Source organism: Leuresthes tenuis, unplaced genomic scaffold (assembly GCF_036924035.1).
Source record: "Leuresthes tenuis unplaced genomic scaffold, fLeuTen1.0.hap1 SCAF_2, whole genome shotgun sequence".
NCBI lineage: Eukaryota > Metazoa > Chordata > Actinopteri > Atheriniformes > Atherinopsidae > Leuresthes > Leuresthes tenuis.
This window is the reverse complement of record NW_027325356.1, coordinates 4,972,657-4,995,688: the sequence shown is the minus strand read 5'-3', so window position 1 is coordinate 4,995,688 and position 23,032 is coordinate 4,972,657. Positions and strand designations below refer to the sequence as shown.

The 23,032-nt window shown below is 43.6% G+C and overlaps 1 protein-coding gene across 2 annotated transcripts in view; it reads right to left on the bottom strand.

Annotated features, from left to right (window-relative positions):
- The window catches only part of samd4a (sterile alpha motif domain containing 4A), a 54,537-nt gene that overhangs the window by 4,650 nt on the left and 26,855 nt on the right, over positions 1-23,032 (bottom strand). The window contains exons 4-12 of one of the 2 annotated variants that reach the window (XM_072379957.1): positions 19,171-19,458; positions 14,319-14,428; positions 12,653-12,739; positions 11,663-11,909; positions 11,494-11,579; positions 11,048-11,166; positions 10,487-10,688; positions 7,086-7,212; positions 2,486-2,569 (exon numbers count right to left, since the gene is read on the bottom strand). In XM_072379957.1, coding sequence (XP_072236058.1) covers positions 2,486-2,569; positions 7,086-7,212; positions 10,487-10,688; positions 11,048-11,166; positions 11,494-11,579; positions 11,663-11,909; positions 12,653-12,739; positions 14,319-14,428; positions 19,171-19,458 — 1,350 coding nt within the window. The remainder of the gene's footprint in view (positions 1-2,485; positions 2,570-7,085; positions 7,213-10,486; positions 10,689-11,047; positions 11,167-11,493; positions 11,580-11,662; positions 11,910-12,652; positions 12,740-14,318; positions 14,429-19,170; positions 19,459-23,032) is intronic. The other variant, XM_072379958.1, reaches the window with a different exon arrangement.

The following is a 23,032-nucleotide window of genomic DNA, read 5'->3' as shown; positions in this document are numbered from 1 at the left end:
TCATGGTGAGAAGAACACATCTGTCAAAATACTGATAGAGCCTTTCAGAGAAAAACAACTGTCTGACAGCTGTTGCCTCTGGTGTGGCCGCGGAGCAAAATGTTATTGAGCTACGCACCGGTGGACATTTTATTTCCACAGAAATAAAGCCTCCGTCGTGATGCAGGCAGAGCGGCTTAACGGCGATGCTGCATCCTCTTTACAAAAGCTGAGGTTGATAACATCGACATCCATCCAAACAAGGTTCCTGACAGAGTAAACAACCCTAATCCTAACCCAGAGTCTTCTTCTTTTTATGCTGTTATACTGAAGAATTCTCTAAGCCCGGGCCTCATTCTCAGTATAAATCAAACACAACTAATTCTTGGTGTTTTTACGCATTTAAATCTTGTTTAAGTATGTTATCACTGAATCAGTCGTGACGGAAAGGAAGCTGCAGTTTCCAAAGTTGGGCTGAAATCCTCTGTTAAAGTTAGGGAAAACCAAATGAAATCAGGTTTCACTTTTACTCCTCTTCTCATATTTGTCATTATAATTCTAATTTTCACATATAGCAGCTGACATCAGCCCAGAAGCACCTGCCGACCACATGTCAACATCCTTTTCCCTTCACCCGTGAAAGGGTCATTTTCTTTGGCTTGCTTGTGATCGGTTTCCATGGTTCTTAAGTTCAGCTCCGCCAGCTGGATGTTTGGGTTGGAGACACAAGGAGGTGGCACAACTCAGACGGAGAGCGAGACATTGTTTTACACACAGCAGACTTTAGTGATGAGGATTCAGAATAAACTTAGACCCTGAATGAAACTCGCTGGATTTAGGAATGTAAGTCACCAACTGACCCGTCTAAGTCAACGATGGTAAAACGATGACAGATTAAAAAGCTCATTTTGTGTTCAATAGTCTCTATTCTTATCACTTTCACCTACACCAAGTAGCTGATATGTCTTCTCGTGGGTAATTCTGCAGAAACAGGGAACCTGAAAATGTTTTAAAATGATCAGATTTCTAATGAGATCAGGTGGGGATGGTAACTGGGTTGACTCTGATGTAATCTAAGGTTTGATTATGTAAATCTCCTCTGGTTCCTTCTTAAACTGATCTCCAGACTGAACCACCCGAACCAAACGTCTGGAAAAACCCTTCTGGGTTCCAACAAGTCTGGAGTTACTGGTGGGTCAAGAATCGTGCGTTTTTAGGGCTCTTATCCACCAATCTGCCAATCAAAACCATCAGTGTAGCATGTAACCAAACACGCTTCAAGGGCAAAGAAGATGCACAGTCATCATGGATATTAAATGTTACTGAAAGAGCTCCTTACACCGTCTGAGACGAGCAAAAGAATGAAAATTGTTGGCAAAAATTCCCAGAATATATCAAGTCACATCTTGAGGTGTTACACGGCAGAAGAGGGAGTAATTTATTCAACAAACAGAGATTCACTGATGTTATTCGTCTACTTTTAACCTACAATGTAATCTTATTACATCATTTCTGTGTGATTTAGAACCTTAGTTCACATTTACTCTCAGTTGGGACAGTTCAGTCGGACGTCTCTCTGCTGTGATCTAACTTATTGTCACACCTTCATAACAATCTTCAATATTACAATTATCTACGGGAGGGGGGGGATAATCACAATTCCCTGTTCTTCTTAAAGGGGAACTCCGGTATCTTTAAACCTAGACCTTATTTCTGGCATGAAATACGTTCATCTACTCACTGAGAACAGTTTGGTGAAAGTCGGCGTCCTTCTGAAGATATTTAGATTCCTCCAGATCCATATAACGGAGTGAACGGGGCTTAGAGGATGCAGCCTCTAAATAAGGCATTATCTGTCTTTATTTCACCAATACTTTAAGAAGAATGAATGAATGAACGTGTACTATAGCTCTGTTAGCTCATAGCTGCTGTTATGTGGCTACTTGCAGCTATAGGAGAGCTAACGGAGGGATTTCTACACAGGCACTCTACTGGGACCACTTCATCCACACGCCCCCCTGCAGCACAGTTTATTCACTCCGTGCTCTGTGACAGTCGGCTAACTTCACACAGAGTTTGCTGCTGATAGTTTTGTGCAACATGGCAGGATATTTATCAGATTTTGACAACGTGAACGACGACTTTGAGTAAGATGGACGTTCTTACCGGTGTGAATGAGCTGTGCTGCAGCCATGTATGTGGATAATGCCTTATTTAGAGGCTGCATCGTCTAAGCCCCGTTCACTCCGTTATATGGATCTCGAGGAATCTAAATATCTTCTGAAGGACGCAGACTTTTACCAAACTGTTCTCGGTGAGTAGATGAACGTATTTCATGCCAGAAATAAGGTCCAGGTTTAAAAATACCGGAGTTCCCCTTTAAATAACATGATCCCAGAGTGACGAGAGGGAGGTCCGACATGTTCTTCAGCCATATTTAATCTAAAGGAAAACTGAATATTGTGTTTTTTACTGTCAGGTTTCATCTTCAGGGTCAGAAACGTACCTCCCAATGCGTGTTCTGTCATGCTCAGACACAGAGACTCAAGGCGATTGTTGATGTCCGGCTCGGTCACTGGTAACTGAAGATCTGAAAGAAACAATATCAGTGATTTGAAAATGAAAGTCCTCCACACTGCAGAAGGTGTGTCTGAGTTCAATGAGTTCAGCTCGGATTTCAAATTAATTAAACGCTGATGCAGTTTTTTAAATGAATAAATCCACATTAAGCAAGCTGAAAGGAATGATTTCAGATCAGCTGCAAATCCAGAGGAAGTGAAGTTGTCTCTCAGTCAGTGTTAGCTAAATAATCAGATTATGACTCACTGAACTCAGCACTGAGACACGTGCAACATCAAAACTGCTGCAGCAGGGCTCGGTGTAACTAACTGTGTCTGTTCTTGTGTTTTTACTGTTATGGAAACTAAATCTGTTCAAACAGTCACAAACTGAGGCCTCGGCTTTATTTAGGGGACAACAGACAAACGTCCATATATGAATCAGTACATTTTCATAGAGTTCATATCCAGTTTGAACTGAAGGATAAACCAGGGATAATCCAAGTAAATGTATTGTCTTCTGGAGTGATGTGTGTTAACAGGTGGCTTTGGGATTAAGATTACAATCCTAATTGATGTTCTTTCCGTCAGCAGCCTGATGCTCTGCAATAAGACAATTACAGATCAGATCTAATCATTTTTCTACATAAATATAGATGTGAAACCACTCAGTGATGCACGGCCATCATCAGGTGAGCCACAGGTGAGCCCCAAAGTTGTAAATCAAGTTACTTTTTCATTTGATTGCAAAAGAAAGAAGTTTTTTTTAAGAATAACAGATGAACATGTATCTGTGCAACTGGTTGGAGAAGAAAGGGATTAGTTGCTCAACTGGGAAGTCAACAGGAAGTCGAGTGGTAACTAACTTAGTAATCGGTCAGTCATTTCAGTCACTCCTGTCCAATTAGTCAATACCTCGTCTAATGATTTTTGGTTTCCTAACCTCCCGTCAGTTTGGCCTTTGGGGGTGTTGTAACATGCCCTTTTTTCCTATTTTGACGTTTCTTCGATGATAAGTTTAACTCAACATAACCGGTAAATGAATCCATCTTGAAAATAATCCTCAGTAGCAGTTTCCACATTAAATTATCAGTCAGCGCTGATTTTGCACATGTTGTTTCATCGTAAATCAGTTGAATTACAGAAGAGTTTAAACAAACTCTGATGACCTGAAGCTGCCCCGTCTCCTGTTTCAACTCTCAGGTGCTAGTTGCCCTTGACTCTATTGGCCTCGACTGTGAGCAGGGTGGAGCCTGTTTAGTGGAGGGTTGCATTGGGACTGGAGGGGGGAGTATGTGTGTGTTGAGTGCTGAAAGTGGGTTGTGTATTTGAGCCACGGTGCAGCCTAGCAACCTCTGTGAACCATTTAGTCCCGAGCTGTGTCTTCAACACAGGCCGGGCAGTGAAAATCCCTTGTGGCCAGAGACACAAGCTGAGTTAGGTCCACTAGTCCACAGCAGGCTATTTATAGGTTCCAAATCCCACCATCCCCTCCCTCCCACTGCCCACACAGCACTCCACCCCCTGTATGCACACTTGGCACAACACAAACATGCTTGTGGAGGACAGCATGCACACAATCGCACTCAGTAGAGAAAATGAGAAGATGAAGAAATAAGTGTGTATCGGTTAATAAGGCCCTTTATCCATCTGTTGGCGGAGAGAAGGGGAGATCACACATATGTACACAGGGACAGTGGGCGCTGGAGGAATGGAAGTGGAGGATGTCTAGTCTTTCATATCTGTTACTCTGGCCAAGGCCCAGGTGCAGCCACTCTTGAGGGAGACTGTTATGTGTGCATGACTCTGCAGAGTTGTCAAAAACAAGGGACATAGGGGAGGGGATGGTAGAAATGGAGGAATTGGAGACAGAAGGAAAAAGAGGGGCAGGAAAGCAAAGAAAGAAAGTGAGTCAGGGAGAGAAGGAAGGGAAGGGAAGGAAAGCAGGCCAGGGAGCCCCGTCCTCACTGCACAAAGAGCCTCATTGTGAGAGTCCTCACGCTTTCCTCCCTCCCTGCCTCCATCTCTTCCTCTCTCACATAGTCTCTATCCTCCCTCCAGCCTTACTTCCCTCCTCTCTGCTGCTTTATTTAAAAATCTGTTTTTCCTCTTCATTCTAAAAGGAGAACATTTCTGACGGAGCCGAGGAAGTTGACTTTGTCCTTTTACTGTCCACAGTTCCTGTGGGACGAGGCCAGTCAAAGAGGCTACTGTGGGTCATTCTGCCAGGCACCCATGGTTACTGCGACCCAAGTATGCAAGGACTCAGACTGCAAGTTAGAGATGTTATAATAACCTTCTTACCCACAGTCTTCTTGCATTTGATCATATTTCATCTAACACGTGATCTTGGAAGCAGAAAGGACCATCATTCATAAGAATCTGTGATCCATCGCGTGATTTTGACTCGTCTACCACCTGCTGGCTGGTTGTTGCAGCTCTTCGACGTTCGTAGATATTCTGCAGTGCAAACACGCGACCAAAGAAAAAGCCCCTGATGGTATGTTGTCCCTCCGGGTGCTCACAAGTCCCTATGACCTTCAAGGAGCCCCTGCAACTGTTTGGTCCCAGTGAGCCTTATTCCGACCTCGATCGGAAGCTCTTTTTCCTTTTCCGACGCGGGAAAGAAACGGCACGCAAAGTGCCGTCAGAATGAGCTTTAGTTCAGCGGGAGCTTCCATCCAAATAGGGCTTGAAGGTGAAACAGCATTGCATCAACAGCAAGCACTGAAGCTACTACTTTCTGACTGTGTAGTAACAAAAGTAATACTGAATTGATAAATTTATATCCACATGAGTCAGCATCTGACCCAAACATGTCACTTCTCTGGATTTATTAGAATGAGAACCTGACGAAAAAATAAACTTCCTTCTTTTTTTCAGAGAAATCACACGTTTGTGCAAAATCCTCAGCAAATACTGCGAGATGGCCGTCACACAAACATGAGCAAAAGCCTTTAACTGACACGACAGTGAGACCCAAACACTGACTCAGCGTTTTGGTATCTGGAGCTAAATCGGAATAAATATAAGGTACAAAAAGATGATAAACCCCTCAAAGTGATCACTTATACAACATCTGTCCACTGCATTTATGACGCAGATTTGCAGAGGTGATAAACTTTGTCTGGATCAGCTTATTCTGCATCACTTGCAAATTGTTCAGAATGCAGCAGCTCGTCTTTCTCCTGCTTTGAAAAAGCTTGAGCGTATAATTCTGGCCTCGGCACCTCTTCGCTGGCTCCCCGTTCATTTCCAGATTGAGTTTAAAATGGACTGCCACTTATTTATCGAATCTCAACATCTACACCCCTGTAAGAGTTTACCTTTTACCTCTCCATACACACACAGACTGTATCTTTAAATCATAGCTCGAGCGTCGCCTCTTCTCTTTGACTTTTGACTCAAGCCAATATTTAGTATGATTATTCATCCTTTTTATTTCTATTTACCGTTTTTAGATTTTATCACGACTCACTACATTGTTATTGGCTGTGCATTAAGCACTTTGGTCAACTTTCGTTGTTTTTAAACGTTCTATAAAAATGTTCTTGTTCTTTGTATAAATTCTGAGAAGTGCAACGCCGACACTCTTCTGCAACCTGTGGCGGAACAATAGTATCCACCCTTACTCTGTCAGTAGTTAGCTCGTTAAAGGGGAACTCTGGTATTTTTAAACCTGGACATTATTTCTGGCATGAAATACGTTCATCTACTCATCGAGAACAGTTTGGCGAAAGTCGGCATCCTTCAGAAGATATTTAGATAACTGGAGATCCATATAACGGAGTGAACGGGGCTTAGAGGATGCAGCCTCTAAATAAGGCATTATCTGTCTTTATTTCACCAATACTTTAAGAAGAATGAATGAATGAACGTGTGCTATAGCTCTGTTAGCTCATAGCTGCTGTTATGTGGCTACTTGCAGCTATAGGAGAGCTAACGGAGGGATTTCTACACAGGCACTCTACTGGGACCACTTCATCCACACGCCCCCCCTGCAGCACAGCTCATTCACTCCGTGCTCTGTGACAGTCGGCTAACTTCACACAGTTTGCTGCTGATAGTTTTGTGCAACATGGCAGGATATTTATCAGATTTATCAAGGACGCCGACTTTCACCAAACTGTTCTCGGTGAGTAGATGAATGTATTTCATGCCAGAAATAAGGTCCAGGTTTAAAAATACCGGAGTTCCCCTTTAACTCACCAATCAACCCATCCTGTACTACAAACGGCATGATGTCACACTCAAGATGGTGGTACGCTTGCTCAAAGATGGTAGCTTTGATTACTTTTGAACATGTTAACTGTAAAAATGTGTTTTTTATAGTCGGAGTCGTGATTGCAAACTATGCTAACGTCATCTAGCGTTTCATTTCCCCTTTAAGAGTTTAATCACACTGGATCTGAAGCTATTGGACTTCAGAAGATCAGTGTCTGTAGTGGCTTAGTGCGCTCCACTGAGGCGTAAACAGCCATTTAAAGACACCTTAAACTACATCTGTGGCTTCACATCAGTTTTCTGTGATTTCCCAGTGTGTCGTACCTGCTTGTTGGAACATGACCATGGTTTGTGGCGTGGTGTGAACTGGTAGGGAGCGGGTCCTCTGTACGGAGCTGTGGGTCCGGCTGGGCATGCTGTTGCTTCCTCCAGGGTTGGCAAACCACGGACCCTGAGAAAAAAATTGCATCCACAGCATTAGATTAACTTAGATTAAGAAATACAGCTAACTGCTGATAAGTGTCCAAACGATGGTTAAAAACTACAGATAGTTTAATGACAGAAATCTGTGCACCCACAGTGAATTTAAATATAAAGAGTCTGTTCTAATAAAACAAATAAAATGATAATTTAACATGTAAACATGTTACATTCTGCCAAGATAACTGAAATCTCACACATTATGATGCAAAATCTAAGTTTTCCAGGTTCCCAAAACGTACATTTAAATTTTCATCCTAAAATGCAGCACAGACCACTCATTCTGACCCGCCTGTTAATACTCAAAATGGGCCTTTTCTGTGTCTATGAATGAAAATCCAAACAAGCTGCCAGTCTCTGTGCAACAGTACAGAAAGAAGAAGCGTGCGCTGGAGAGAGAAAGACATTTTCTCTCTCCAGCGCTTTCATTTCCATGTAGATATTTCAAACATTTCCTAAAATCTGAAGTCTTTTTTAACGTATGCAGATGAGGGTTCTGTCAGATAGATTTTAACATCAGCTGGACAAAGAAGCGGGTTTAAAAGCTGCTTACAAATGTTTTCTCCTCAGCTGTTAACGCTTCCACCCCTTGAATTGTTTGCCTGACACAGATAAAGCCTTTTTTCCCCCTGTTTAACACTAAAATATGTCCAAATGAAGGACATGCTGTAGCTTGTAGATTGCTAACTCAGTCACGAGCTCCACCTCCACCTGTACAGTATGTCCAAAGTGGTAAATCAGAGTACGTCTGGAAACAAATGGGGCTACCAGCTACTAGCTGCTTCACCATTAATCTAATCTAATGTCAGCCTGTGCAATTATGCCACCGCAAAAAGTGTTGGTATGGACATGACAACTCATTCTCTCTGTGAGCAGTTTGTTTATTTATTTGCCCATCTTTGTTGTTTTAAAAAGATCACCAGTCCCTCTCAGTTTCTCGTGTATGGTCACATGACTTTCCAGTGTGCACCGAGGACCGGGTGAGGATGGACGTGGAGTCCTGAGACACAGAACTGGTGGCAAAAAAGAACGCTACACCTGTTGTCTGGTGATATTTGGGCTTCAGGCCATCAGACGCTGAACCGAGAGAGATGCTGTGTACGATATGCAGAATTAAAGGCTCTACATCACATGGAAACACGACAAACTTACATCAGCGCCTCATACATCCACCGATCAGCCATAACATTTAAACCACTGAGAGGTGAGGTGAGCAACACGTCTCATCTTGATCAAATTCAACGTTCTGCTGCATTCTTTGACTCTTTGACACCTTCCTAAGCATTTCACACAGTGTGGCAGCACCACTCCCCTAACGAGCAGCTTTCTACAGAGGGACAGCACTGAGCCCTGCAAAAACAGCCTGGGAAGGACTAAAAAGCATGTCAAAGAGCTCCAGGTGTTCCCCTGACCTCTAAACTCTCCAAATATCAATCTGATGGGTTCTGATAGCATCCTTGGGAAGAAAGCCCAATACACGAAGACCCTCCCCACAACCCACAGGGCCCAAAGGATGCTTTGCCAAGGTCCTGGTCCCAGACACTCTGGGACACCTTCAGATGTTCTTTGACTTCATCGACTGGTCGGAGCTCTTTTGGCAGGATTAGGAGAGCACACTCTATATTAGGGTGGTCATAATGTTATGGCTGATCGTGTTTATTCACCACCATACAGCACCCTGTATGTTTCAGTTAAAAAATACATAATTCAGCAATATTAGTCATTTGTGAATGCATCTTCCCAGATAACCAATCAAGGTGGATCACAGTACCATTAAAAATGTGCCCCGCTGTACCTCATTGATCGAATTGATTGGTAACATTTGAACCGATTCTGTGACAACATTTTGGCACAACGTGGACCTTTTGTAGTCCGTGACAACACAGATTGGTGACATCGGTCCGGTATCCACCCTGTGAATTTCATCAGTTTTGCGGCCCGATGCAGATACTGGATCAGATCGGTCCCACTCCATTTGAGATCCTGTTTGGGTCGTACGGCTTTCTGAGAATTCAACCACAACGATCTTGCACTTATTTTATTACTCATTCCATACACCACTGCATTTCACTGATCCCACACTGCTAAAACTTCCACTGATCGTACATGAATGTGCAAGCTTGAAACAAGCAGACCGCAGCTTCTTCAACATTTCTATCCCCCACAGTGCTTTCTACGTCTGGCCCACACCTAATGACAGTCTAAGACGCTCACCACATGAATTCCTCACTCTAACCTGCCCATTAAACCCCCAACACCACTACCACACGGCCCTCCCTCACCTCTATCTCTTACCCCTCTCCCCCCTAGCGGCCCTCCAGCGCCGCAGGCCAGGGAAAAACAGGAAATGCCTGTGCACTGTTCTCACTGCCTCTGACTGCCTCTCTTTCTCTCCCTCATATATATACACACTCACATAAACACAACCACTCTCTCTCTTGTTGTCCCTCCTCCTCCAACACCACAGCTACGTCTCCCAAACTATGACTCACACATTTCCCTCCCTTTCCTCTCCTTTTCTCTCCTTACACATCCACTCCACGGCCCTCCACAAGAAGCTCCAGTGTGATGAGGAGGAACTGAGGTATTTCCTCCCATTGTAGGGGATGAGAAGAAAAGGGAGGGAAAGAGCAGGGGGAGGGAAAGGTTTCCACTGAGCTGGGTCAGCCCAGACCAAAGTGTGCCAGGACCGGCCTGAAACAGCTCCACAGCTCCTCCTGTTTCAGTGTTCGGCACTGACGCAGAGCCTCTGGTATGTGGGGTGACCTGCCTATGAGTTCCATTCACCTCACTTCATTCGCCGCACACCACTACGGCTTGTCTTCCTCACCCTGCATTTCTTTGCCATGGAATAAAAAGTCTATTTTAGGTGGAATACAGGCTGGAGAAGGAATGCTGCTGCCCAGGTTATTGTAAACATCCTGGAATGTATCATTACACATTTCAAACCGTTCCTCTGTACAAACCAATGGGAACAGATGAAGTAGTAACACCATAAACCCGATTATGACCCAAGAACCGAGCTGGATGAAAACCTCCATAAAATGGCAACTGTAAACCAAACCATATGTTTTCAGTTTTTTGCAGACACAGCAAATTAATTAGTTGAGTTTTAAAATCCACACACACACAATCCCACCCAGGAATTATGGGGACAATCTTTCTTATTACACAGCATTCAAATGTCTCTCCCTGATGGAGAACCTTCCCGCCTCTTTGCTGGTTTCCTCTCATGTTTGACTTACATGTCTCCCCTGCTTGGGACCTGTGGGTGTACTACTGGAGCTGCGAGGTGTTGGTCCAAGCAGCCCCCCGCTGCCCAGCAGACCAAGCCTGGCACCAGGCAAGCTCCTGGAGGGCATTTGGAACTGGTGGTGGCTCCTCCTGGCTGACACGCTGCCTCCAACACATCCAGTGGTGGGGAGAGAGTTTGACTGACCAAAGCGGCTGCAGCAGGGCAACACAAAGAGTTTTCAATTAAAGGCAGGAAACTGATGGTAATAGATGTGCATTCGAATGTTAAGGTGAGAAGAAAAGCAGAGAAGAATCAAGCAAAATGAAAGAAAAAAACCATTTTTTAATGATGAACAGCCCTTCTTTTTTAAACAATCCTAACTTGTCTTCACTTCCAGTGATCGCAATAAACAACTTTATCTGAATCCCAGAATAAATATTGAATTAAAGTGATAATAATCACCTTAATTCAAATCTCTGCCGAACATGATATATTTGCTATTTGTAGTTTTCTTATAACCTGGAAGAGCTGATGTGCCTTCAACAGACATCACAGTGCAAAGCCAGCGTACCTCCTCTGTGGTCGGTACCCTGCTATGTCGAGCAGGGTTTTCCTCGGAAGGGACCGGAACAACCTCTGGACCTGTTGTTTCCATGACAACAGCCTCTTCTTCTGCGTCTCAGTGAAGGACTGACAAGTAGAGGGGGAGGGTAGAACAGGAAGTACAAATCAGGGATGAAATAAAGCGCCCACAACGATGCCCCTCATTTACACAACATCTTGAACTTATTTTCTAACTTTCTGTTCATATATCTTGTTATATTACATTTAAGTAACAGATGCATTAGTAATAATCATCTGCACAGGAACTCAAAGTACAACAGAGAATGAAACGGTCTTGATTAGTTCTTACATTTAAGAAAAATGTGATAAAACTAGCTGACAAGTTACTGATGGACATTTAACTTTCAGAGGATTAATATCAATAGGAGAGCTAAACATCACGGGAGTGGCTACCTCATGGATCAGGCATTTGTCGATGAGCTGCAGGTAGGAGCTGATGTTATCCTCATCTGACCGGGATACCAGTAGCTGAGTACAAACTGAGGACAGGGGGGTAAAGACGAAAAGTAAGACTCTGCTCTGTGAAAACAATCTCAACAGGATGCTGTTGCATGCAGCTCACCTTTGCCCATTACACGCGTGAACTGACCAGGCAGATCCCCCTCAGCGAGGACACTTGTGCCAGACTCAGCCTCCCCTCCACTTCCCCCACTGAGGTGGGAGCCAGGCGCGGCGCTCTTGCTCTCTGGGCTCAGCAGGGGGCGCTGCAGGGAGGACTCCTCACCCCCACCGAAAGCCTTGATAGGAGTCATGATCATCTGATGGAGCTCCTGAAGTGGGTTGCGTAGATTACTGCCCTCCAACACATCCTGATAGAAGAAATTATGTGTGAAAATATAGACAGTTAATTTAAAATCCATTTAGATGACATATAGTGGAATAAGACATCTTTGTGCTACTTGTGTGATCCATCTTTCTAAGTAATCTTATGTAAAAATGCTGATTCAGACAAGCTGAGGGGGTAATTACTACCATATTACCCAACTTCTTCTTTTCCTTCATTCTTGTGTCTAAATACACAACATCAGCCTCCCTCCTACCCCTAACGGAGCTGCCATGTCCGTACAAGAGTGTGTGTAAACCGAAAATATCGAGCAACAGGTGTCCCGTTTCCCCAAGCCCTACAAATGCAGCAGTAACACATTTTAAAATGAAGTGTTGGTGAAAAGGTTATGACTGAATTTAGCTGGCCAAAGTAGTCCCTCCTGCGCTGTGCCCTTCAGTGTCATTGTCTTGCCTCAAAGGCTGAATGGAAGGGTGAAGGGTGTGTGTGGGGGGGTAGTGAGTTTAAATTCGGAGCCCAGAACTGTCCTTCCTGGATTAGGTGTTCCGTTACCGGCCATCTCAGATACATAACACCGACTGGGAATGGCCACCCCTCACACTTCATCTCACCCACAGGGCAAAAGAAGTGTCGGGGTCCTGCGTTGTCCACCGAGGCTACAAGCTCAATAACCAGCGTAAAAAACAGCCGTCTTGGAATGAGCACGTTTCTGGTGTGTGAAGATGATGCAGGGAGGAAGAAGAGGAGGCCAAATGAAGCTGCTCTAACCTTTTCCAGGCTGCGCAGAAGATTTTGCCTCTCTTTGAGTTTCTGAATGCTGATGACAATCTTGTGTCTCGCTCCTTTAGTGACTTTCTGTAGGAAGAAGCAGATCAGAGTCAAACATCAACGGCAACATTTGGATAAAATGTATGGCAGATGAGTTTTGGCAAAGTCCAACAACAGGTCCAGCAGGTGAAACTAGGGGGCAAACATCTTGAGGCCTCATCTTTGGATAGGAGTGCAGAAGTTAACTGTAATAAATCTTAATATCTTGATCAATAAATGATGCTTTAGCTTCTTTCAAACCTCAGATATGACTGACGAAGAAAAGCCAGATATTTGCACATCAAGCCAACGTGATCACGCAGAATCTGTCGTCACAGCTTGTGTTATTTTGTTGAACTGAAGCATGTTTCAGTGCGGCTGTCATCACAGAGTCAGACTGAAATGTCTGACAGAAAGAGTTGGCAGCACCTGGAGGAAGTGTACAGCTTCCTGGTCAGCTGGAGCCAAGTTAAATTTAGCTGCATCCCACTTTTCCTTAATGTCGGCTATATTTGTCATGTACCACTGATTTACAACATCATCAAATTTTCACATGACAAATCTAAAGCTAAAGGAAAAGGAGGGAAAAAGAAAGGTCCTTATCAGCATCCTTTTAGTAAAAATGCCAACAAGCTTTCGTATTGCAATATAAAAACTGGAAATTATCATATGATCATATTTTATCATTTTTTTATTCAACTTTTTCCTTTTGTCTACAATCAGCTACAGAATATTTGGTATCACATTACCTTAGAGAGTATCCCTCATCATCTATCATTACAAACAGGAATTAAAAATGACCTCCTGGCACTGACCTGCTAAAATAAGCAGGAACAAGCTCAGAGTTTCACGTCATGCATTGCTCTCTGCAGCTTTTGTGTTGTCTTTGTGTCGCTACACTATAACTGTAACGTTAAAGGGGAACTCCGGTATTTTTAAACCTAGACCTTATTTCTGGCATGAAATACGTTCATCTCCTCACCGAGAACAGTTTGGCGAAAGTCTACGTCCTTCGGAAGATATTTTGATAACTGGAGATCCATATAACGGAGAGAACGGGGCTTAGACGATGCAGCCTCTAAATAAGGCATTATCTGTCTTTATTTCACCAATACTTTAAGAAGAATGAATGAACGAACTCGTACTATAGCTCTGTTAGCTCATAGCTGCTGTTATGTGGCTACTTGCGGCTATAGGAGAGCTAACAGAGGGATTTCTACACAGGCACTCTACTGGGACCACTTCATCCACACGCCCCCCTGCAGCACAGTTTATTTACTCCGTGCTCTGTGACAGTCGGCTAACTTCACACAGAGTTTGCTGCTGATAGTTTTGTGCAACATGGCAGGATATTTATTAGATTTTGACAACCTGAACGATGACTTTGAGTACGATGGACGTTCTTATCGGAGTGAATGAGCTGTGCTCCAGGGGGACGTGTGGATGGATGGCTCATGGAGAAAATGACAGGCCAGAGCCAGTGAAGAAGGAAGAACTTAAAACCACAATGGGTAATGATGTAGCTAACTGTGCAGGAGCCTACAGTCAAAGTAAAACCACTCATGTGAAGTTCTTTTCTTTTTTCCAAATGAAATCAAACAGACTGTGTATATGTGAGTTTATGAACCTGTGCCTCCAGTTGCTCTTCAGTGAGCGACATCATCTCATCGTAGGTCATGGTGGAGAAGAGAGCGGCGTACTTATGGAGGCGAAGACTCTTCAGCCACGCAGGAACATCTGTGGAGGAGACAAAGATTTTACCGATTAGCTGAAGGTCTCATATCACAGACAACCACCAACGTTTGTCTTTGTCACTGCAAACATGCAGTTTATTACATAAGAAAAAGGAATGAATCCTTTTTACAGTCAAATGTAACCCATATTTGCAGAAGGATTAGCCAATCAAATTACTTCTCAAGTGTTTGGTTATACTTTGCTAACTGCTAAAGTGTTAGCGTGTTGCTCCGATATCTCTGTTAACAAATTAAACTGGAACATTGTGCTACGTTCGCTTGTAGGGGAGTTTAAAACTGTATAATCTATAGCTACACCACCAGATGTTAACCATGTCTCCATTACACCACTATGGACTTCAAGTAATACACTTCAGAGAACAAGATTACAGAGTTTTATTTAGCCAAAAAACAGATATTCTAATAAAACTTTAAAGTCTGACGTAACACAAACCAACATCAAATCTTTGGTATGATAATTCAATGACAAATGACAGGTTTTTACCTTGAGACTCTCAACGAAGAATATTCGTACTGTGTTCCTGTTAAGCTGGATAACAAAACTAAAAATATTTATATAAAAAGAAAAAGAGCAATAACATAAAAGGGTGAACCAAAGTCCAAACAGCGGCCTCACTAAGGTCAGTCGGGTCAGCAGTTCTGGCCTCTGCCAGACCTGACAAACTGCTCTGACCGGATCAACAGCCGGACCTTTCAGCTGAAAGCCTTCAAGGCGCACACAGCAGACATTTGTACAGTTGCAAGAAAAAGTCTGAACCTTATGGCCAGATTTCAGAAACTATTACTCATAAAATGTGATCTCGGTTTAAACTGACGACACGCGGTACTTTTCGTCTCTATTGACCAAAGTGAGAAACCACTCAACGATAGCTGGAAAATGTAAGTGACTTCTTTCATTTTGTAATCCGGAACTTTATTTAGCAGAAGAAAAAAAACAAAACACAGCTCGATGTTTTCTGTGACTATCAGACCACAGCTCCTTAAGCTTCACGCCATGAACGACTGCTGCAGGGCTGCATCATATCAGGAAAACATTGAGTATCCAAAATCATTGTTGAATATTGTGATAACTTCTGACATCTAAACAAATATTTAAAGGGGACATATTATGCAAAAATCACTTTTCCAGCTCTTCTACACTAATATATTTGAATTCGGGGTGCGTACAAACCTCCCCCCAGTGTTAAAAACAATAACAGCGTCCATTTTGCGTGCGCTGCTGTGGCCACTCACTCTCTTGTCCCCTTCCTATGTAGGATGGGGAATCTGAACTCCAGCAGTGGCCAACACCCAGTCTCCACCCACCACGCCCTACAGGTTATAAAACAGTAAAGCTCAGGTGAGGTGCCCATATTTCATTTATCGCCGCGAAGAAAAACGGTTGGCAGTATGGCGAATTTGAGAGCTTAGCATGTAAGTTGCTCTGTCGTTGGCTGCAGTGACCGGCACAAGACCCTGCATAAGTTTATTGTTGATAGCGAAGTTCCGGCCACGGTTCGGCAAAACCTGTGTGTGCCAAACATTTTGACATGGCCTGCTTCCACAATTTGGGTCAGTACAATGCAGGACTGGCAGCAAAACTTTTCCTAAAAGAGGGATCGATACCGACCATCCGTGGGGAAAGGACAGACGATGCAAGTGTGCTTTGTGTGTCTTTTGTCCGATTACCACAAGCTAATGCTAACAGCTAGTTCATGCAGGTACAAACGATGCTGAAATGAATGCTTTATTCAGGAGGTTGTGTTATATTATAGAGTATGTAGAGTATTTACATTCTCAGCGTCTGACTCTGGCTCAAACATATATGGTTGCAACGGTGTGTGGGTTGCCATGACCAGTGCTCGTGCTCAACTGTTGTCATAGCAGCCAGACGCCGAACGTTGGACGGAAGAGGGGGGGGGGCGGAGTGAGCAGCAGGAAAATCGACCACCTCAGCGCTTCAGTATGACAGACAGTTTACAGAGGGCTGCTGGGCTTGATCCGTGACAAATTTGACCAAATGATTTCACAGACATGTCATAAAGGTGCCTGGGACCTGTGTGAACTGGTGGAAAAGGAGTATAATTGTTCTCCTTTAAGTATGTGGCGTTAAACTCTGGTTTGGGAACCTCAGGGTTACATCTATGCTTTTGGCAGATGATGTCGTTCTGTTGGCTTCTTCGAGCTACGACCTTCAGCGTGCACTCGACCTGTTAACAGCTGACTGAAGTGGCCGAGATGAGCGTCAGCTCTTCCAAATCTGATGCCGAGGTTCAACCAAATTGGAGTTAGATATGGACAGATGGATTGGGGTTTCATCAGCAGTAATGAGGACGCTGCTCTGGTCCGTTGTGGTGAAGAAAGAGCTAAGTCGGAAGGGTCGGTTTTTGATTTACTGGTCCATCTTTATTCCAACGCTCACCTATAGTCACAGATCTGGGTAGTTTCCCTCCTGAACCTACTGCCTCCATGACCCGGCTTCAGATAAGCGGAACATAATGGATGGATGGATAGATACATTAAATTTCTACACTAGTGCATGATTGTTAGTTGTGGAATAAGGACAGAAGCAGAACTTTGTCTGAATGAATGACAGAAAATGTTTGATATATTGTGCATCCCTAGAATGATTATCCTGCAAAATGTCTACATATATCTTTTGAACACATTTTCCGTCAATGGCTGCAAAACAATGAAGTCCTGGCATTGTAAGGCAGCTCCAAACCACAGTGTTCCTTCTGTTATGCTTCACACATTTGATGAGGTTCTATTTTATTTTTTTGTATTGCATATTTTGTTCAAAGTGTATGTCTTATTAACACTTGTAATTATTACTTATATGGATAAATGCACATTTTTAGGAGAGATTGAGGAGGAAATGTTGGTAGTTCCACATGAACTCAATGTTTTTTTTTCCATCATTGTAACTTTCTTTAAGATGTGAAAATTTTCAACAAATTGGTCTAAAAAGGGGAGTAAATACAGTATTCTGGATGGGTTAGCACAGTTCTCCATCCATCTTCTTAACCACTTAGACCACAAGGGGTCGCGGTGGTAATTTGGAGAGTAGAGAAGTCCAGACATCCCTGTCCCCAGGTACCAGCTCATCCCGGGTGACCCCAAGCCGTTCCCAGGCCCATCAAGGGACATAATCTTTCCAGTGGGTCCTGGGCCGACCTCGGGGCCTTGTCCCAGTTGGTCGTGCCCGGTGCACCTCCAAAGGAAGGCGACCAAGAGGCATCCTGATCAGGTGCCACCTCAACTGGCTCCTCTCAATGCGGAGGAGTAGCGGCTCTACTTTGAGTCTCTCCTGGATGGCTGAACTCCTCACCCTATCATGAAGCGTGAGATCCGCCACCCTGCGAAGAAAACTCATTTCAGCTGCTTGTACCTGTGACCTCATTCTTTCGGTCATGACCCAGAGATCATGACCATAGGTGAGGGTAGGGATGTAAACTGCCCGGAAAATCGAGAGCTTTGCTTTGTGACTCAGCTCCCTCTTCACCACAACAGTTCGATAGGACAACATCATCTGCAAATGGCAGCGATGAAACCCTCAGACTACCCCACACAACGCCCTACTGACCTCAGGTAGGCCTCGACACCCTGTCCAGGAATATCAGGAGTGGAGATAAGGCACAACAACCCGTACTAGCGACCATGGCACCCCATATTCCCAAAGCACCGCCCACAAGACCTCTCGGGGCAGACAGTCGTAGGCCTTCTCCAAGTCCACAAACACATGTAGACTTGATTAGCAAACTCCCATGACCCCTCAATGATCTGTGAGACGCTCAAAAGCTTATCCGTTGTTTCACGGCAAGGGCAGAACCCGCATTGTTCCTCCTCAATCTGAGGTTTAACTATCGGACAAAGCATCTTTTCCAGCACCTCGGAATAGACTTTCCCAGTGAGGCTGAGAAGTGTGATACCCTGGTAGTCGGCATACACCCTCCGATCCCCTTTTTTGAAAAAAAGGACCACCACCCCAGTCCAAGTCCAAGGGTACTGCACCCAAGGTCCATGCGATATTGCAGAGACATGTCAGCCATGACAGCTCCACAATATCCAGAGCATTTCCGGGCGTATCTCGCGACGCTGCAAGTCCCTCCGCTCTCCACTACTGCGTTGGCAGCATTGCACCTGCCCCCCATGTTGGACTTTGCGGGTGGTGGGCCCACATGATAATCCCGCCTTTTCGGGCTAAGCCCGTCCGGGTTATCTGGGTTGCCCGGCCACCAGGCGCTCGGCAACAAACACCACCCCAGGGCCTGGCTCCAGGGATGGGTCCCGGCAACCCTACACTGGGCAGGGTACATGTTTTCCTGTGTTCCTTCTGCATGGGGGATTTCGGATCGTGTTCGTCTGGGTCTTCACTCCAGACCTGTTCGCCTTGGGAGACCCTACCAGGAGCATATAGCTCCCGGCGACATAGCTCTGGAGATCACAAGGCCACACAAGCCCTTCCGCCCCGGCAAGGCCACGATCCAGGAAGGGTTCCCCGTTTCTCTCAAATTCTATGATTCCACAATAAAAGCAATAATAAAAGCAGGACCTGTGTAGTTTACACTAATTTTTGCTCAGAACATGGTATAGAAGAGATGTCCTCTGGAAGCCAAACAATTTCAGAGATAAGTGTCTTACACTTACACTTACACTACAAGGGGTAATGTATAACTAGGAGCAAAAATACAGACTGCAACCAACTGAACCACCAAAAGTGAATCTTCGGTCTGTCTTACTCACCCCGCATGCCACTTCCCTCCTCATGAAAGGAACTGCGATGCAGACCTGAACCGCCTCCTAAACCTGCATCCTCCAGATGTTCACTGCCTCCACTGCCGGAGGAGGCGATGCTGCTCTGGGGTGACAGAGGTGCATGGTCTGGAGCTGGGCCTCTTGCAGTCCGTAGGTCCTCCTGGGACAGCCAGACGTGACCCAGGGGCTGGTTGCTGGGGCCATTCATGGGAGGTGTGAGGGACACCGAGCGCTTTAAGGGACTGTGTTGCTGACTGCCTCCCCCACTTGTCAGGACTGCGAAACAACAAGACTAGGTAAGTACACTGACCTTAACTCAGATTCTAAACTACATTTGCTTCACGATTAATTAAACATTTTAGCTGAAAACTTGATGTCTGTCAAAGGCATCAAGTACTCCAGTGTATTGGCAGACTTTTTTTTGTTATCAGTGAATCAAAGTGTTTTTTGCTCCGCGAATATTACAAAAGAAATATATTTATTTAACAATACATATACACTGATCTATGTTCACTTGGTGCTTTCAGGTTTTGATAAATATCCTGTTATGTCTGTGTGCATTCTTTAAAACATAACTTCTCTTGAGATGAGCTTTGAGGTGAAATTAAAAAGCAGTCGTTTGTGTGGTAACAGAGGAAACTGTTGGAAAGAGGCTGCATGAATTCGCAGATACACCTGGCTTGTCGGTTTAAATTCTTTTGAGCTGTGGCCGATATTAGCCCTTGTTAGCGACACTACGCACTCCAGTTACACCAATCAGCCATAAGATTAACACCGCCCGCCTAATGTTGAGTAGGTCCTCCTTATGCTGCCGGTCAGGGTGTGGACAAAAAACATCTGAAGATGTCCCAGAGTGTCTGGTACTGAGATGTTAACCAATAGATCCTCTGGGTCCAGTGAACTGTGAGGTGAAACTTTAGTGGGCTGGACTTGCTTCACATAGATGCTAACACCTAGGATACTTTGACATTTTCTTGAGTCCTTCCAAAGCAGTTTATACGGGGCACACCGCTCTCCTATTGGGGGCTACGAAGTGCTGTAGCCATGTAGGGGGTGTAACTGGCCAAAGAAATTGTTAAGAGTCAAAGAAAGATCCATGTGAATGCCAGGATGCAGGTTTTTCTCTGCAAATAACTGCATTTTAACAATATGAGCATGTTTCGTAACAAGATGTGAATCGCTTTACCCGACAGTGGTTTTAATGTTATGGGTGGTGTAGTTTCTGGTGTAAACATTTTGTTGTGTAGTGTCTTCAGATATTCTACCGTGGCACGGCAAAAAATAGCATTTTTTTTACCTTGTTGCATAAGCTGTAGTCAATAAGTGACTGAAGGAGTAATTTCGGATTTTGAGCTAAACTATCTCCATTTCCTTCTAGAGTTGGACCACTGGCAAAATATAGTTTTCTCAACACCTATATCACTGAAATGGATGCATTATGCAGAGATGTGTTTGCAAGATAAAACTGACGATAATCAATAAAAGCAGTGGGAGCATCAGAGAATGCTTGAAGGGGGTAAAAAATAAAAAGATGTAGAGCCAAAAGAGCTTTTTGTGTCGCCTCTCTGACGGGATAAGCTGCCACCAATACTCCAGTCCCTCTCCTCCTAGTCCTATATGCGGTCCTCTTACTGTTGGCGCTATGTATAGGACTTCATGGGGCCCGTTTAAAATAGGTGCCCAGCTAACATTTCAAGTTCCAGTCCCTAAATATTAGCCATTTTCCCTAAATACAGTCTCCCACAAAGGCTGCCTTACAAGGGAAAGGATGGTTGGTATGTGCTGCTGTGGCTTGGACTAAAGCTGAGAGTATGGGTGGGGGTCCTTGGGATGTTCTATCAGTGGCACACAGGTTGATGTGTTTGGACAATTATACTCTTCTAGTCATCACCATGACCAGAAAAACACAGTAAAGACTTGGTGACAGACTGAGTAATAGAAACTGAGCAAATGCTGGATATTCAGTGAGCCAAATATTAGCAGCATCCATTGGTTTGTTATTCCTATTTCAAATGGTTGAAGGAGAAGAGAAACATCAAGATTTTAAGTCAAAAGCATCAATATTTTATAGTTTTTGTAAAACACCAAACGCTGTTTCCAGTTAGCTTGTAGTGTATCAAACTCTTCTTCTCATTATCAGTAGTTCAGAAGACCTCCAGCACAGCACTGGTGGAGACCTATTCTATCCTGTGCCGGTGGCTGGGGTAACTCCAGTTTACCAGTTGTGAAATCCTGAGGTCTTTGTGTGGGTTTGAAGCAGCTAAGCAGTCAAAAATACAAGAGGATCCTTCTTGGAGCAGTGAGCGGGGTTTTAAATGTGCCTTTATTTATAAACCCTCAGCTGTTTCTTTCATCTCCCAGAAAGAAAAAAAAAAGCACAGAGCCCATGCATTCATGTCTGGAAATATCCTGCTCCGACCATAGTTATGTTGAATTTCAACAGCCCTGCCCTCCCTCTGTGTTGTCTCCCAACACTCCACCTCCTAAGTTGCTGTGGAGGTTGTCAGAGGTCTCATTAGAGTGTTTTTACTGCGTTGACCGTTTGGTCAGTATTTGCTTGCACTTAAGAGGGAATTCAATGCGTTTGTCAAGTTTGGAGGACACTTCGTGTTTTATAACCGTCTTTAATGGAATTATAATGAAACCCATCTTTGAATAAATTGAACAAAAATAAATTTAAATAAATAATACCTTTATCGTGCTTTTAAATGCTATGCAGATGTTACTTTTCTTTGTGTCTTTTATAATTACCACAAATAGATTCATCATCATCAAGGTTAATCATAACAAAATAAATTCCAATGATTCTGATGTCATAGGTTTAACAGCAGCCAAATGTGTCTCAGGGGTGTACTTGGCTCTGAATCCTCTCCCGGAGGAGCTAAACTTGCATTGTGTGAGTTGATAACCAAAGGAGTGAAACTTTAAAAGAACCTGGATGAACCAGAATGGCTCTCACTCTGCCAGCTGAGAGTAGGTGGCAGCATCACCATTTCATCAGGCTTGGAGAGTCAATAAAAAAGGGTAAAATAGATGTATATGTAATTTATTATTTATCATATCATCAAATATGTACACATTATAACAGTAATACACTAATAAGGAGTCTTACCTGCTCGTGGCTTCAACCTTTACATTATACATTTTTTTTAATGTATAATTAGTTTGGTTAAAATTCTTAGATATAATCTGTCATCATTTATTTGTCCATCCATCATCTTAAAGTTCAGAACTTAGTGTAGATGTGGTAAATGATGAGACTAATTGACAAAATCACAAGAAAAACTGCCAGATTGTGATTATTTGAGCTGGCTGTGAATATATTTCTGCATGAGTTTCCATCCTTAACCCACCTTTCTCTTGCAGTGGTTCAATATGAAGTGCTTGACTCCTTATATCTGATCAACTAGATTTCACATTAATCACATGATGTAGTTGAAAAGTCAAGCACTGCCGCATCACATGATGGTTTTAAGTCAAAGGGGGCTCCTTTTAATCAGCCACCATTCAATTTTTACCAAAAATCAGTCGTGAATAATTTGATAAGAGACCATTAAAAAGGATGGTTAGATTAATCTGTAATTAAAAGTGTCAATATATCTAAAATGAACGAGGTGCAGGAGTGGATTCCAAATATCTGACAGTCAGGACTACATATACGCATGTTTTAACAAACTCAAACGTGGTGTTAAATCTTCAGCTGTACTCATTAGGGCTGCACGATTATGACCAAAATCACAATCACGATTATTCTGATCAATATTGAAATCCCGATTATTAATCACGATCATGTCTGGAAAAACATGTATTTTTATTGCACCATTTATAAACAATGTGCCGACATTTTTTA